This window comes from Lineus longissimus, chromosome 2, assembly GCF_910592395.1.
Source record: "Lineus longissimus chromosome 2, tnLinLong1.2, whole genome shotgun sequence".
Lineage (NCBI taxonomy): Eukaryota > Metazoa > Nemertea > Pilidiophora > Heteronemertea > Lineidae > Lineus > Lineus longissimus.
In genome coordinates this window covers 19469113-19482483 of record NC_088309.1, presented here as the reverse complement: position 1 = coordinate 19482483, position 13371 = coordinate 19469113, and the positions used below count along the sequence as shown (strand labels likewise).

General features: G+C 40.7%; 1 protein-coding gene across 1 annotated transcript; it reads left to right on the top strand.

Annotated features, from left to right (window-relative positions):
* The first annotated feature begins 19 nt into the window (after positions 1 to 19).
* On the top strand, positions 20 to 12521 carry LOC135482741 (ubiquitin-like modifier-activating enzyme 6). The gene is made up of 30 exons (XM_064763068.1): positions 20 to 87; positions 597 to 723; positions 996 to 1090; positions 1389 to 1417; positions 1677 to 1771; positions 1915 to 2026; positions 2225 to 2305; positions 2547 to 2669; positions 2851 to 2974; positions 3412 to 3521; positions 3804 to 4010; positions 4260 to 4403; positions 4585 to 4652; positions 4780 to 4858; positions 5082 to 5237; positions 5436 to 5484; positions 5851 to 5986; positions 6343 to 6448; positions 6768 to 6857; positions 7079 to 7159; positions 7628 to 7756; positions 7971 to 8022; positions 8229 to 8292; positions 8531 to 8672; positions 8904 to 9024; positions 10466 to 10545; positions 10762 to 10875; positions 11053 to 11268; positions 11553 to 11647; positions 11850 to 12521. Exons 2-30 carry the CDS (start codon positions 686 to 688, stop codon positions 11968 to 11970), a joined length of 3057 nt encoding a protein of 1018 aa, XP_064619138.1. The 5' UTR covers positions 20 to 87; positions 597 to 685; the 3' UTR covers positions 11971 to 12521.
* Positions 12522 to 13371: the final 850 nt, after the last annotated feature.

The following is a 13371-nucleotide window of genomic DNA, read 5'->3' as shown; positions in this document are numbered from 1 at the left end:
CCTTCTAAATCAATGAAGACAGGTCTTTACTTCCGGTTTTGGAACTGGACAAGAAATTTATTTCAAACTGCTTTTTATTTCTTTTTAGTAGGTTTATCGTTTTGTTTCTGATATCCTACTACTTGTCTTAAAAAAGGGCCTTCCTAAGCCAACATTTAAAAAAAGTTGTGTAATACTCACTGACTGCCTTTGACTCTAGTATGTTGTTGACAAATCATTTTTGGAAAAATCCTATAAAATGCACATCATCATCATGATATGTTATGACTTAGAGTTAAGAGTAGGCCTAATAGAGATGACATCATCATCATCATCATGCTTTTGCTCATTGGCATTGACCTGCTGGATGTTACCTGCCATGATGATAGTGCTTCGTAGTCTCGGGCTAAAAGTATATCACGGGTGGCCTTTTTAATGACTTCATCATGACAACGGGTCTTTTCGAAGAAGACGAATCAGAACCCGATCAAATCAAATGCGCACACTCTGAGTCCGAACACATCGTTATTTGATGTATTTGTTGGCGACCAAAGCAAAATTTGTCCCCTTTTACCACCTGGGTATGACCCACGTAATCTTTAACGTTCTCTTTCCAGAAGTTGTCACACACAGCCCCAAAACGTATCCGACAAAGAGATCCCGTTTAGAACTCAACAACAATCACTCTGAAACCTTGGATTCCATCATGGCAGCCGAGGTGGAGATAGATGACGCCCTCTATAGGTACATTTCGGAATTCAAACTCTCAAGACCCTTACTTCCCTGGAGTTCGCAGCCTGCTGAGAAAATATTTGATCAACTTTGTGGAAGGCCTTTGAGCGTAACGCCACCAAAATTTATCTTTTAAAGTTTCATTATTCATAATAAGATACAATCTTTAGATATACCATTGTCTTGCTAACTGTGGACATAAGCAATTTCTCTCGCATGGTAATTTTACAGTGACCTTATACAAACCCAATATTCCCTTTTTGTATTTTTTCTTCAATTTTCAGCCGTCAGAGATATGTCCTTGGTGATAATGCTATGCAGAGGATGGCCAAGTCTAATATCTTGTTGTACGGACTTGGCGGTCTAGGTGTTGAGATAGGTGAGTGCGCTACTGGCTGGTTATTGCTCCCAAGTAAGCAATGAGTACTGAGTATCAAATCCACAATACAAATATCAATAAGCATGATAATAAAATGAACCTTTGACACCAATTATATTTAAATTCTTTTTGCTGTAAGGCAAATATCCGAAAGGATCAAGAAGCCACAGATGATGATGGTGGTGAAAAAATGCTCCTGATCAAAGTCGTATTGGTGAGTTACGAGGACGGACGCATGTTTTTCGCAAATTCAAAGAAATGTGGATAAAATTTTTCATTATTTCTTTTTTTGTTTCAGCCAAAAATATTGTTCTTGCTGGAATAAAGGTAAGTGCCTCGAATTGAAATGTAAATTTCTCCAAAATCCTATAGTAAACTAAAAATGCTACTGTGGAAATGTTCTTTGGTAATTCATCTTGGCATATGCAAACCTCTAGCAGTAGCTGCATTCAGTAAGTAGTACAGTTACTAAATAGATTGTGCCTTAAAAACCCCAAAAGCAAAAGCTTGAGTCACCATTTGTTATACCTGGGTTCTATAGTGGAGGCCACTGCTCGTTATCATCTGCTAGTATCCTGTTTTTTAGAACTTGGTCATCCAAGACAGCAGTCCCGCCACATACCATGACCTGGGGACACAGTTCTTCTTGAAGGAAGAAGATGTCAAGAATAAGACAAACAGGTACAAAAGTGTATTTTTCATTTTCATTTCAAGTTCAACGATTTAATATTTCCAATCTTATATATCACAAACATGAATCATGCTATTGACTGCGCAAGATATATGGTAGTTTTGACTACTTATATTTTCTTTCCTATTTCTAGGGCTGATGCAAGTTGTGCAAAAATAGCTGAGCTCAACCCCTACGTCTCTGTGAAGACACTTACTTCTCCTCTCAGCGAAAGTTCAAGTCTTGATTACATGAAGGAATTTCAGGTTTGTGCGAGTCTTCTTCTTCTTCTTCTGCATTCTCAATCTTAGATGGACAGTCCTGTTCTGGAGACGAATGCTGTTCTCTGTCGTAATTGGTCCTGATGCAGGTTCGGGATGGCCAGAACTCCTAACTGAAGACTTGACTGTCCGAAAATTCATGAAACTTCAACATTTATGTATGCTGTAACCATTTATTTACAGTGTGTAATTTTGACAGAAGCCAGCCTAAGCCTCCAGCTGAAAGTTGATGCTTTTTGCCGCTCACAGAACCCGCCAATCAAGGTAAGGAGTAAGGTGTAAGAAGTTCTCAAATCAGTCATCAGTAGGAAGATGACCATTCATTATACTGCTGTTGAGCCTCGTTACCTTGCGGTAAACACTGCTGGCTTCCGTGTAATAGGACCTTGGTTTGATCCCAGGAGAACCCAGAATTGTATTTGATTTTATTGATGAACTGGCGTGGCTTTCAAGAAAATGTGGGAGTTTTATATAATATTGTGTGGCTTTATCCGTCCTATTTCAGTTCATCGCCGCCGATGTGTACGGCGTATTCAGCAGTGCTTTTTGTGATTTTGGTGATAATTTTGAAGTCCTTGACCAGAATGGTGAGGAACCAAAAGAAGTCTTCATCTCTGATATAACTAAGGTATGTAAATTATCATTATTTTGTAACAAAGAATCTAACAGATTACTGTCAGATTTATACACACATGTAAGAGTACCTACCTCCTTGTAATTCTCCAAGCTGAATGGAAGATATACTCTCTGGAAGACAAACATGTGCAAATATATTGACATTGATGAGGATGCTATTTCTTTCATCATAGGCAAATCCCGGTGTAGTAACATGTATAGAGAACTTCATGCATGGCTTTGAAGATGGTGACACTGTCAGATTCAGAGAGGTGAATGGAATGGATGTCTTGAACGGAAGAACTGCTGTAGTAAAGGGTAAGTACGTATCCTAGATTCTATTTATTCCGACTCCTGATATTGTAATGAAGACTCTTATAAAAGCAGTAAAAGGCACCAAACCACTAAACCCTCTCAATATCATGAGGTGCTGTGGTGTAGTTGCTTGGATTTGCAGCTTGCAGTCAAGAGGTCCCCGGTTCAAACCCCACAGTCAGTGGAGGCTCTAGGCAGGTCTTTGCCTAACTTGCCTTACTCCACACAGGTGTATGGATAGTGGTAAAAACGGCTTAGGACCTTAGACTACTAGGGTTGTAGCGTTGATTGAGAACTTCATCTGAGGTCTACTAGGTTTCAGGATAGACTTAGGTTAAAGTTGGATGATAACCTCCACTGTTGTTTGAAATCGGTCTATAAACCCAAAACTTTAAGATTCTTTTTGTCACCTTATCCAAGTTTCAACATTTCCCTTTCAGTGTTAACACCTGAAACATTTTCCATCTGTGATACGAGCGGTGATGAGTACGATGCCTACCAGCATGGAGGAGTTGTTACCCAAATAAAGGTCGCTAACACAGTTACATTTGTGAGTTGAATTCTGTTAAGAAAAACTTGTCTAAGAGGGAATTGATTGTTAGTGCCTGTTGGCATGATATCTGAAATGCCAGGACAATTGGGCAGAGGGAATTGAAGCAATACAGTTCCTTATAGGGTGACTCTAGGCAGGAGCCAGGTAAGTCAGACTAGGTTACCCAAAGCTCCATCCTAACATCCCCCTTTAAGAGACGTTAACTGGTGTGTTCTTTGCGTCTTGATCAGTTGCTCATGAAAAGTTGAAAGTACAGTAATGTTAATTTTTCCTTTTCAGCAATCTCTGGAAGAGCAAGTTAGATCTCCATCCCTGACGACAGCTGATCTTGCCAAGTTTGATGCCCCACCCAACATCCATCTAAGCTTCCTGACGCTGCAAACATTCAGGGAGAGATACAAGCGACTTCCTAATGCATGGTGTAATCAGGATGCCAAGTCCTTCATCCAAATATCAAAGGAGTTGAATGAGCAGCAAAGAGATAAGGTATGCCACGGTTAGTTCATTTGGCCACAGGCTTGAGCAGACGACATTCCTGAGCTACAGTTTCTCAAAAACTGAGTCTGGGAGAAAGTGTTAGTTTGGGCACTGCACAACCAGAAACTGGTTGGCCTCAATGCATTTCTATTAATTGAAAAGTGTATTTTTCTCTCAACACGGATGGATAGAACTTGGACCAACTTGTCTGTTGAGATGAAATCATGGCAAAAATCTTGCGTCACTTTTCTTCTGCAGATCGAAGCTGATGAGAGGATGTTACGGTTTATGTCCTTCACTAGTAGAGGGCAGTTTGCACCACTCACGGCAGCCCTTGGTGGTATTGTTGCCCAGGAGGCATTGAAAGCCTTGACGGGGAAATTCACCCCTCTTCAACAGTGGGTAAGGACTATTAAGTTTTTTGAGGATGAGGATTCATAAAACGATGTTCTTGTCAGTTGCTACCTTGTAGTTTGCGGCCCTACAGAGTTAGGCAGTTCTGGCATGATTCAAATTGTGAATATACTGATCGTCTTGGACCATGTGCCTAGTTCTCCACTAAACTCCTTCGTTTATCTTTCAGTTACACATCGATGCATCTGAAATCCTCAGTGGAGTTAGCAACTGTGATATTTATTCCTTCCAACCCAGGTATGTATGCTTGATCATAAACATCAATTTTTGAAAACCGAAGTGAAATTCTGAGTAGTCAAACTTTGTGCATTTCGGCTTAACATTTAAACTTGTCCATCCAACTTATGACGTGTCTATTTTCCAGGGAAACAAGGTATGATGCCTTACGAGTATGTATAGGAGAGGAACTGTGCCAGAGCCTTGCAAACCTTAGACTCTTCATGGTAGGTACCTTGCCCGACCCTAGTTTAAGTTATTTCCCACAGTAAATCATGGTGTCATAAAGCCCTTGTTGGTCTCCAACGCCTCAGATATTGCTTTATAGCAGAAATGCATAAAGTTCTTTTTCTTGTTTGTTGTGCCTTTGGAGCCTTCAAAGGACAAGGATTGTCTACTTCAAAGCATTTTTGAAAATTGTATCATCTCATTATGTTTCTCACCTTACAGGTTGGATGTGGTGCCATTGGATGTGAGATGATGAAAAATTACGCCCTCCTCGGTATTGGGTCGGGAGACAATGGTCTTGTGACGATAACTGACAATGATCTGATTGAAAAGTCTAATCTGAACCGACAGTTCTTGTTTCGACCACGTCATATACAGGTAATCTAATTGGACTACCAGTGGTTTTTACCATTTATGATAAAAACATGGTCTATCGGCATGACTGGCCACCACTGGCTGTCACTAGGGCATGATAGTTTTGTCTAGTAATGTAACACAATTTGTTGCACAGTTTTCAACAAGAGGTTTAAATGTAAAATATGGAAGGTGACGAATTTATATTTCTGTTTTCTGCAGAAACCAAAGAGTAGTACTGCTGCTTCTTCCACCTTAGAAATAAACCCAGGTAAGTATCCTCTTATTGGTAAAAAAGTGGGGGAATTGAGTGAAGGAGTTAATCTGAGCCATATGCCATTAAAGGGTAGTGGCATCTCTACTTTTAGAGCACATGTATGGTGTGTCTTGTGCTGTGGGGAATTCAGGAGATTAGGAATTGTATATTTCCATATCTTGTTTGGGAAACATGCAGGTAGGGAATCACTAGGGTGTTTTGATAGTTCTACCAGACAAGCTTTATCTTTAAAAAGCAATATTTTTGATAGAGGCGCAGTTATTTTGAATCTCTCCTGGTATCTCATTTGCTGATTTCGGGCTACACCTTCTATTTTCAAAATGACACTACCATCACTAAAACACCGTTTTGTAACTTCAGGTCTACATTTTGAAGCTCAACAGCACAAGGTGTGCCCACAGACTGAGTACACAGTGTACAATGATGAGTTCTTTATGAAACAGGATATTGTGGTCAATGCATTAGACAATCTAGAGGCCAGGAGATATATGGACAGGTACGTGTTTCTCTGATAAAAACAGAGGAATTTCAGAGCAGTCTCAAAAAGCAGATGAAACAGCTGTTTTACAGGGCTGTGGAGTACTTAATAATCAGGCTATTACTTTGAAGATTGTAGACACTGTCCGTTATTTCTTTGTAACACTGCTTAAGTTATGCCCAAAAATTGCTTTAGTTTCTGTTCAACTGACTTATCTCAGCTGGATTATAACTACAGTGCTGTTTCAAAGTATCTTTGAGGAAGGTACCTCCCATCTTTCAGCAGTTGAATTTGGATGGAATAATGTCTTCTAAAGATGATTAACATCCATGATGACTACATGCAAAAGCTGACTTGTATGTTTTTACTTCTAGTCGATGTGTCTCCAATCAGCGGCCTCTGTTAGAATCAGGGACCATGGGTGCCAAGGGTCACGTGCAGGTCATAGTGCCTCATCTTACTGAGTCTTATAGCAGCCAGGTGAGTGAACCACTGGGGGTTGAAATAGTCCAAAGTGCCCTGGAGTAGTGGCACGAACTATCAGCTTGTGGACAAGGTTCACCCTAGTTTGGTGTGTGTCTCTAACTTGCCTAACACCACCCACTAATCAGGGACCATGGGTGCCAAGGTCCATGTGTAAGTCAGGCCTCTTGTCTAGTTCAGAAATTTCAAATGTCATATGAGAAGCTGAGTTGGGTAAATGTATGGTCATTGGGGGTGAAATCTATTTGATTGGTCGGTTGAGTTACTATGACAGACCATTCTATTTCTGATTGAAAACGAAAATATTGTTTTACAGCGTGATCCCCCGGATGAAGATGTGCCCTATTGTACCCTGAAGTCTTTCCCTGCTACAATAGAACATTGTATACAATGGGCAAGAGATAAGGTAAGAAGATGTTTTTTCTCAGGAGAATCTCTGTAACAAACTAGATAAAAATGACATCACGCCGAATAAGTCTAATTCTCAATGAGAATGTTAAGAGATCCTCAGTCAGCTGTCAACGAAATCTAAAACTCTGTTTCCGCATAGATTTTATCAAGAATTAATAAAGACTCTTTGTCTTGTACAATTCTTGATTTCATCAATCATTGTTGCCCTCTTTTCAGTTCGAGAGTGCCTTTTCACAGAAACCAGCATATTTCAATAAATTTTGGACAGCCAACTCTGATCCTTCTGAAGTGGCACAGGTTAGTTGGAAGTTGTTTGCTTTTATATTCGATGAATTTTGATCTGTAGATGTTCATGCACCAGGGTACACATTATGTTTGCCCACAGTTGAAAAAAGATGTTGCATTGAATACCAGTACTAATTTTCACAGTAGATAATATTTCTGAAGGTATGACCATTCAGAGCCGGTAGGGCATGATGACATTCCAGGATGTTCAGGCCCTTCCCTATAGTCTAAGCATTGCATGACTCAGTGTCACTGTCAGTGACCATTCAGGTTGTTCAGGCCATCCCCTATAGTCCAGGCTTTGCATGGCTGTCCGTGATAACAACGGTGTCTTTGTCACATTTGAAATGCCAGGGAATCTGTTCATATGCCAGACCTTTTGAAACCAGACGGCCTGTTCTGTTCAAACCAGGCTGGTTATCTGTTAAAGAAGGGCACTACAAGACATTTCTGCAATGGAATTGGCATTTTCTATTTCAGAAACTGGACAGTGGTCAGAATTATGAAGGTGTTGTTCAAGTCAGCAAGACGTTAATGCACAGGGCATGCAAATGGGAGGACTGTGTAGCGTTGTCAAGGATCAAGTTTGAAAAATACTTCAATCACAAGGTTTGTGTGTAATATTTCGTTGATATAGCATGGATTCTTGTCAGATGCAGTGCGTTTCCGGCAAAAGGTCTCCTCTTCCCTCGTTATACTTGATATAAAAGTGATGTAATGAAGTAGAGACTCAAAAATAAACTTCTAGGGGGTGTAGACACTTGTTTGAAAATTTCGTTGTCAATGTCAACCAGTAGTTGATGCCTTGTGTTTGTTTTTTCAGGCAAAGCAGTTAGTACATGTATTTCCATTAGATACCAAGTTAGTTGATGGATGTAAGTACTGTTTGGCGATTTTCATTAAATATGTGTGATTGTTGGAGCTGCTGTGGTCTAGTGGCTCGGACTCCTGCCTACAAGATTCGGCTTTAGAAATTGCATTAAACTACATTCTTACATTTGTTGCAAATCCCCTTCTGATATCTGATGTTATTTATTGCATTATTTTGGCCCCTTCTTTACATGTCTGATGTTATTTTCAGCATTATTTTGGCAATCTCCAAAGCGCCCACCAAACCCAATTCTGTTCAATTTTTCCAATCCATTGTAAGTATGAAAAAGAGATGCTGTCTTTTACAAAATGGGTCATTTTACCGTTGAGTAGACACCGTTGGGTTTAAAACATGATCAGTTTGCTTGATGTTTAGCATGATCCGATAGCAGGGGCTACAAAAGCATTGATGCTGTTTTCCATTTGTTGGGTAATCACCAGGATTCACACCAATACAACAGAATTGTGAGGCAGGTAGTCTTAGATTTAATTGCGTTCCAATCTCTCCTTCAGACACATGCTGTTTGTGAAGAGTGGAGCAAAACTCTACGCCAGTGTTTACGGTGTCCAGCACACGCAGGAAGACATGGCAGATGAACGAATTGTTGCCATTCTAAACAATATTCCAGTTCCAAAGTTTGTTCCTTCCAGTAAGGTGTGTGAAGTTTTTGAGATGTTGAAATTATCCATTTCTTATTGACCCAATGTTTTGTAGTGTAATAAAGGGAGACTAGAGGCAGGTAGTTCAGATTGGGTTACACAAAGTCCCCAATAGGGGTCTCTCCTATTCTCACAGTACTTGGAAACAATTTACACTTTTAAGAGGAATGTAATTATAGCTAAATCAAACCCAGTTTTATAACATGTGCACTTTCAAACTTTCTAGAAAATTGAAACGGACGAAGCTGCTTCAAAGCCCGCCAATGAGTATGATAGTAACAGCGGTGATGAATTGAAGATGGCAAGTGCCAGGATATCAAAGGCATTTCAGGGTGGAAAAAAATCAGGTTTGTTTTTGTAAAAAGTTCTCTTTGGGACCTCTGAGGTCTAAATGTGTTAAAGTTCCTGCCTCTGCTCAGTAAGTAACAGCAACAACACAGACTTCAAACCTTGGCCTGTTGTTTTCTTCATGAACAAGATAAGATAGGACTGAAGATTTATAGTACAGGCAGGCTAAAGACAAATTAAGATCAAGTTGCAGTCAAAAATTAGAATGAAGGGGCTTGTCCCACTGAATCTAGCTTTTTAGCTCACCTCTTAGCAGAGGTGAGCTTATCCCATACCGTGGCGTCCGTCGTCCGTCGTCGTCGTCGTCGTCGTCGTCGTCGTCGTCGTCGTCGTCGTCCGTCGTCCGTTAGCAGGGCACGTTTCGTAACTGTTAGAGCTATTGAGTTGAAACTTGGTACACATGTACCCTTATGTATTGACACCTGGGAGACCAAGTTTCGGTCCGATTCGTTTCATGGTTTGGCCACCAGGGGGCCAAACGTTAAAAGTGAAAATATGCAATATCTCCCTTAATAGTAGTCGGGAAATTTTGAAAAAAATATGGTAGGTACTTCTAGCAAAGGTGCATCATATATCCTCCGGGTTTTTGATTTGACCTCCTTTTCAAGGTCACAGAGGTCAAATGGTGTAAATTGGCCGTTAGGATGTAACGATGGCACGTTTCTAAACTGCAATGACTATTGATACCAAATTTGGTACACATTTACCCCTTAGTCAGGTGATCTCAGGGACCGAAGTTTGGTCCAATATGATTCACCACTTGACCACCAGGGGGCAAAATCCAAAAACCTTAAAAATGTGATTATTCCTTAACTTCTTGCCCGATTGCCACCAATTTGATATCATGGGTACATCTAACCACCATACAGTATATGTCACACAGGTTTTTAATTTGACCTTCTTGTCAAGGTCACAGAGGTCAAATGGCGTAAATTCGCCGTCGGGCCGTAACTATGGCACGTTTCTTAACTGCAATGACTATTGATCACAAATTAAGTACACATGTACCCCTTGGTCAGGTGATCTCAGGTACCGAAGTTTGGTGCGATCTGATTTGCCGTTTGGCCTCCAGGGAGGGGGCCAAATCCTAAATTCTTCAAAATGCCATTATTCCTAGTAATGACTTGCCCGATTGGCACCAATTTTATATCATTGGTACATCTAATTCTAACAACCATTCAATGTGTCACCCGGGTCTTCTTTGATTTGACCTACTTTTCAAGGTCACAGAGGTCGAATGTACTGTAAATTGGCCATTTTGGGGAAATTGTAATTGCTTGGACCTACATCAAACCTAACACTACATGACACAAGACCATGCTCTTTATCCATCTTTCCTCCACATGAGGTGAGCACAATGGCCCTGGCCATTTCATTCTTCTGAAACTAGCTACAGTTCGAATATCTCTCCACCTTTATGTTGCTTGTGTCTGTTTTTAGTGATCAGTGGTATGAAACCTGCAGTGTTTGAAAAGGATGACGACAGTAATGGACACATAGACTTCATCACCGCTGCTGCAGTAAGTTTGCATACTCCTCAAATAGCTCTTAAATGCCTACTCAGTTGGTTAGAAATTTGAAAATTTCCAATTGTGTAATGTGTAATAAAAATTAAATATTAACAATGCCGTTGTGTAGACTGACATTCAAATACATTGTAGGCTACTATAAATGCTCGAATTCTGGTAAGGAGGCAATAATTAGGCTGTGATGAATGTACTGCTTCCATTTTACAGAATGCCAGGGCAGAGATGTATAGTATAGAGCAGTCAGATAGACTGAAGGTCAAACGGATAGCTGGGAGGATCGTGCCTGCTATAGCAACGACTACAGCTGCTGTTGCAGGATTGGTAAGCATTTTTGCCTTAATCGTTTGGCCGTTTTGACCGGCTTTGGCAAAAGTAGACATATGGAGCAAAGGGAAGAAAAACTTTTTTCCACAACAAAGTTTTCTTCAGATCACATTCAGCTATCCTCGTGAAATATTCATCACTCTTTAGTCATTTACATTTTCGATGTTATTTCAGGTGACAGTCGAACTGATAAAGGTGGTACAGAAATGTCCACTAGAGATGTATAAGAATTGTTTCCTGAATCTAGCATTGCCTGTGATTCTGTTCTCCGAACCTGGTGCTGTTGAAAAGTCTGTGATAAAGGATGGCTTGACGTTCACACTCTGGGACCATTGGGATGTGTACGGTAGCAAGGACTTTACGCTGCAGAATTTCTTAAATTATTTCAAGGTACAGTACTTCAATTGCTAAGTTTTGCAGCCGTCATGTATCGTATATTACTTCAAGTCCTTGGTCCTTGTACTTTAAGGAGCTGCTGTGGTGTAGTGATTTGGACCTTCGACTGGCGGTCAAGAGATCTTAGGCTCGATTCCCACTTTCGGCATGTGACTCTAGACAGTTCTCTTTATCTTGCATGCCTTACTCCACACAGGTGTAAATTGATGTTCAATTTAAACATTGGTCTAATTCACGCCACCACTCGGACATAATATGTTTTTAACCCGATATTTCAGACCAAGTTTGGTTTAGACACAGCCATGGTGGTCCATGGTGTCAAGATGATTTATGTTCCCATTATGCCTGGACATAAGAAACGACTACCTCAAACGTAAGTAGTTCTGCTGGTATAGTTTTGTGACAGCAAGTAACAGACTGGGATATCACATATTTTGAACTAAAAGAGAGAATACCCTTCTGTCTGCTTAGAGAATGGGATTTATAGTGTCTTATGACCTTTGAATCAAACTGTTGACAAGTCTCTTTTCTTTCGGCGTTTATTCTTGATTAATCAGTAATCTTTCTATCTTCAGGATGCTGAAGCTGATCAAGTGTCAAGCAACTCGGAAGTATGTCGATCTGATTGTGAGCTTCGAAGACGGCTCGAATGAGGAGATTCCAGGGCCGCCTGTTCGATACTTCCTTGGAGTGTGAACACTGGGAAAGAATTCATACTCGGAGTTTCGGACCGATTAGAACTGGCGCATAGATTGTGAGCTTCGAAGACAGCTTAAATGGGGAGATTCAAGGGCCACCAGTAAGATACCTCTTTGGTGTGTGAATATTCGTGACCAATTCACACCGAGTAGTGAACTTCGGAATGGACTATAGTATGGAATGAAACTTTTGATGGAGAAAGCTTATGTTGCTATCATAATGTGCTATGTTGTTGATCCAATGGATATAATTGTGCAGTTTAAAAGAAATTTTGAAAATGGTATCAAATCTTGGTTTAATGAATTTTGAGCTACATTCTAGTTATATTGCACTCGTAGTCATAGTAAGGGCATCTCATTTGCTCTTGACAGTAAAATAATTCATACTGCAAATGTGGCTCTGTGCCATCCACATGTAGTCTTCGTGAATCGAATCGAATTCGAATTTCTCTCTTCATGCATGTCAAAAGTTATTATTTTGTACAATTTCTACGATGTCTCTGGAATGAAAAGTGATCATGGATAATAGAGTAGAATTGTATAATGTCATACGAGTCTTTGTGTCACTTCTTTCACATTGAAGCCACCAGGATGCGTGAAAGGCAGTTGTCTGGTTTGGCCTGTCTTCATGAGCACAGCATGATAGAATTCTATCTAAGATAGAAGGGTCTTGATGTTGTCCCAGGTGCGCGCATTTAGCCTACCATCGCTTGAGATTCCCTGATTAAGGAGCTCCAACCCTATGGCATCTTGTCCTAGTTGGAGTGCTCAACAGCCGACCATAGTGCGAGAAACCCTGAATAGGGAGCTCTACATTAAGGACATCTTGTCCTAGTTGGCGAATAGCCTGCTATCACTCAAGACATTCTGAATAGGGAGCTCAACACCCAGGATATTTTGTCAAAGTTGGATAACTAGTCCTGGGCAACATCCTACTGTCTTTTGATACACCCTGAATGATGAACTCTACATTAAGGACATCTTATCCTAGTCAGAGGACAACCTACCATCGCTTGAGACACCCAGTATAGGGTCGGCTCTCATGAAGGACACCTTGTCTCGGTTGGAGAAGTGTGTGCTATCGCTTGAGACACCCTTAACAGCGAGCCCTACATCAAGGATACTTGTCCTTGTTGGAGAACAACCTACCATCCTTTGAGACACCCTGAATAGGAAGCTCCACTTCAACAGCTGGAAGACCATCAGGGACACTGTCACATCACTTTAGGAGTTGTAGGTCCACAAGAGACCCTGTCACATTGCTTCAGGAGTTGGAGGTTCACCAGGGTCACTGTCACATCACTTCAGGAGCTGGAAGTCCACTCGAGATACCGTCACATCACTTCAGGAGACGAAATTCCACCAGACACTGTCACATCCCTTCATAAGCTTGAGGTCC